The 4,148-nt window shown below is 34.0% G+C and overlaps 1 protein-coding gene across 1 annotated transcript; it reads left to right on the top strand.

The window, feature by feature from the left end:
- Window positions 1-2,682: 2,682 nt before the first annotated feature.
- On the top strand, window positions 2,683-3,658 carry LOC130589492 (uncharacterized). Its single transcript, XM_057390763.1, has 4 exons — window positions 2,683-3,065; window positions 3,162-3,269; window positions 3,379-3,448; window positions 3,545-3,658. The coding sequence occupies exons 1-4, from the start codon at window positions 2,752-2,754 to the stop codon at window positions 3,656-3,658; spliced, it is 606 nt and encodes a 201-aa protein (XP_057246746.1). The 5' UTR covers window positions 2,683-2,751.
- Window positions 3,659-4,148: the final 490 nt, after the last annotated feature.

Below are 4,148 nucleotides of genomic sequence, written 5' to 3'. Positions count from 1 at the left end.
AAAGTTTTAAAATATAAATAGAAAATAATAAATTTTTTTTTGAAAAGAAACGTGCCTAATATCAAGGCAGCAGCAAATTTTTTATTTATTTTGGAAGATTTATTTTTGAAAACAGAATTTTGAGAAAGATAAGTAAATTTCAATTATGTTGATTTGGTCATAAATTTCAATCCATAATCTGATTTTTTAATCTAATTAAAATTAATTAGGCTAGTTTCAGGGATAGAATCTTTAGGTGATTAGAATTACTTAAAATTTATCTTCTTGCTTTAATTAAGAATATTTATTTTTAATTGATTGGCAAGTATAATATGTGATATTATTATGTGGCTTTTATATTAGATATATTTGCTATGTATGACTAGTATGGCCCAAATTAAGATAGAAAATACGATCTGCGTATCGTGATGTATTCTTGTAATTTTAAATACGATCTGCGTATGTTAAGTATTTTTGTAATTTAGTTAATTTAGTTATTATTTAAATTATTTTGATACTTATGTAATCCAAAGAAGAGCCATTAAGAGAAGGCCCATGGAAAAGGTGGATGGAGATCCATGAAGAGTCCAAGAAGGAGCCATTGATGCTTAGTTCTTAGGATTAGGGGCCATACTAGATCATTTTATTTTCGCATTTTATTATTCTTTAAAATGCTTATAAGTTTATTGTATGTTGGTTTATTGATGCGCTAGAGTTCACTAATTCATAACAACATAATAAACTTAGGCCCCGTAAATATTAAGGTTTGCTTTTCCAAACATAAAGTACTTATAAAACCCTTAATTAATAGTAATAGGTCATGCCTCCGCAGGGTGTTATCATTAATTTTGGGATATAAGGTAAAATTGCGAATTTTACAACTTAGTTTGGTTGTCCTTAACAAAATTATCAAAAGCGTTTTGAATTTTGAAGCAAGAGATAGTTAAACATGCGATGTTTATCCATCTAAACAAGAGTTATAAATGTTATAATTAGTAAAAGAGTTTACTTACCTTGATAATGTAACGTTAAGTAAGGCCTCCGTCTGCTTAGTGTTACATGTTGATAGGATCTTGTAAACACTTATTCATAGGGGACTTTAATTTTGAATAGGTGGTCAACCTAGAAACCTTTTCATGTTTTAGGTTGCTTTATAAACATAAAATTGAACTTTGCCTTATTTTTCTGTCTGTAGATATCATGTCTAATAACAACAACAACAACTCCGGTTTCAACATTCGTCCTTTTCTGGAAAAGGACAGACTGAATGGTGAAAATTTCCTTAATTGGGAAAGGACCTTAAGACTCGTTCTGAGGTTTGAGGGTCGAGAGGACGTCTTAGATACCCCGCTTCCTGTAATAACTGATGAATCAACTGACGCTGAAAAACGTCGTGCAAAACAGGCTAGTGATAAGTCTATACCAATCACTTGTTTGATGGTAGCAGCCATGGAGCCGAACCTCCAAAAGAGGTTCGAAACCAAGGATGCCTACACGATCATGCAAGAGCTGCGGGCCATGTTTAAAACTCAGGCCCGAGTTGAGCGGTATGAGACTAACAGGGAGATCCTTGAATGTCACTTGAAGCCGGGTCAAGCTGTTGGCCCCCATGTGTTCGAAATGATGGGTCTTTTCGAAAACATGGAAAGACTTGGGTTCCCTTATAGGCTCGAGTTGGCTACTGACATCATTCTCCACTCACTACCTGAAAGTTTTAATCAGTTCAGAATGACCTACAATATGAATGAGTCTGAAAAGACTTTGCAAGAGCTGCATGGATTGTTGGTCAATGCTGAAAGGAACATCCCTAAGGTTGAACCAAAGAAAGAGGTTTTGTTGGTTCAAAAGGGAAAGGGTTTCAAAAAGAAATGGGCAGGAAAGAAGGACAAAGGCAAGCAAGTTGCCACTGTCGCTGAAAAACCTAAGCCAACCGCCAAGCCAAGGTTGCTGCGGAAAGCAAGTGCTTCCACTGTCACAAGATTGGACACTGGAAGAGGAACTGCCCGATATACTTGGAGGAAATAAAGAAGTCTGGGGCTTCAACTTCAGGTATATATGTTATAGAAATCAATTTGACTTCTACTTCTTTATGGGTATTTGATACCGGTTGTGGTTCTCACATAGTTAATGATGTGCAGGGACTAAAAAGAAGTAGGAAGTTGGCAAAAGGCGAGGTAGAGCTACGCGTTGGAAATGGAGCACGAGTTGCTGCACTTGCCGTCGGGAGCTATAGTCTACACTTGCCATCTGGGCTTATTTTAGAATTAAATAATTGTTATTTCGTTCCTCAATAACTAAGAACATAATTTCGGTTTCAGTTTTGGATTCTGAAGGTTTTTGCTTTGAAATAAAGAACAAATGTTGTTCCATTTCTTACAATAATATGTTCTATGCCAGAGCTAATTTGATAAATGGTTTATATGTGCTTGATAAATCATTACAATCTATAACATAGATAGCAAGAAGAAAACAAATGATTCTAACCTAACCTATATTTGGCATTGCCGAATGGGTCATATAAACCAAAAGCGCATTCACAAGTTACAAAAGGACGGTATAATTCCATCATTTGATTTCGAATCATTTGATGTATGTGAATCATGCTTAATGGGAAGATGACAAAATCACCATTTACTGGAAAAAAGGGCCAGCGATCTTTTAGGACTCATACATACAGATGTATGTGGTCCTATGAGCACAAAGGCAAGGGGAGGGTTTAATTACTTCATCACCTTCACTGATGATTTGAGTAGATATGGCTATATCTACTTGATGAAACATAAGTCGGAATCTTTTGATAGATTCAAAGAGTTCCAAAGTGAAGTAAAAAATCAACTTGCTAAGACAATAAAAGCACTGCGATCCGATCATGGTTTAATTACTTCATCTAACTATAACTATTTGGAGTGTAGGTTCTTATCAGATGAAAGTGAAAGGACTGGAGATTCAAATATTGGTTTCATGTGTCCTAGTATGATCTCGGAGACCATGCTACGCCATGAACCAGATGCCGCGATCAACTATATGCAAAGGACATTGAGAACCAATCGAAATATGAAATTCATCATGCTTCCATACATTGAAAGGTATATATGTTTTATTTTCCAACTTCCGTACATTGAAAAGTATACTTCCCTTTTATCTTTATATATTAACTTATCACATTTTGTTGCATGTTTTAGTCAACATTGGATTCTTCTCGTCCTTTCTCTACACAAAAAAACGGTATATGTATTTGATTCGCTTAGGAGATCAGATAGATCCTTAGCTATCAAGGAACCGTTGCATACGTAAGTTAATAATTCTTATAATTCTTATAATTCCCTTTTATCTTTATTCGTATATTTTAATTCTTTTATTTTACTTAGCGCATATACATCATTGTTGTTGTTGTTGTAGCGCATATACATCATTCCTGCTCCTTGAAGGTATGAAAAAGGCAACAAAATTGTCTTGGATATCTATGAAGGTAAAAGTCTTATGGTTTTGTATTTGATATGCATTTATAGTTCTATTTAATATTTCTTAATTTTTCGATTCTAATATGTGTTTCAATGTGGTGTAGTGTGCTCAACAAACGGGAGGAGATGAATGCGGCTATTTCGTTATGAAAAACATGTTTCAAATCGTCCGCTATCTCTATGAGTCAAATGATTTGAAGAAGGTATGTATGTTGTAAATTGGTTACTTTATTTATATTACTTTAAAGTTTATTAACTAAGTTAACATATCTATAGGATTTTCCTCAAAACGTTGAACCATACACCATAGAAGATATTAACGAAATCAGAGACAATTTTGCGCTATTCTTTCAACAACTCGTGCTAGCAGAAAATGCCAAGTAGTGTTAGTGTAGTAAGTGTACTAAGTGTAGTAGATGTACATAATTGGTTTATTATTGCAACCTTGGTTGAGTATATGGCAACATTGGTTTGCTTGCTTGGGATTTTTGAGATGTATTGAAACAGGTTTTGATATATATATATATATATACCCAACGATTTCTTGGGTTATCCATATTACAAAGGAGACTCTGCCGAAATTTCCCTCACAATTATTAATATGAATGTTTGTTTAGTTTTGAATCATCAAATTTTAGTTAACAAACCAACTGAAAATCTGAAAAAAACGAAAAAAAAAAAATTTCATGACACATTTGCGTCGCACAA

Source organism: Beta vulgaris, chromosome 7 (genome assembly GCF_026745355.1).
Source record: "Beta vulgaris subsp. vulgaris cultivar EL10 chromosome 7, EL10.2, whole genome shotgun sequence".
Classification (NCBI taxonomy): domain Eukaryota; kingdom Viridiplantae; phylum Streptophyta; class Magnoliopsida; order Caryophyllales; family Amaranthaceae; genus Beta; species Beta vulgaris.
Note: the sequence above shows the minus strand (reverse complement) of the source record. Positions and strands in the feature narration are given on the sequence as shown.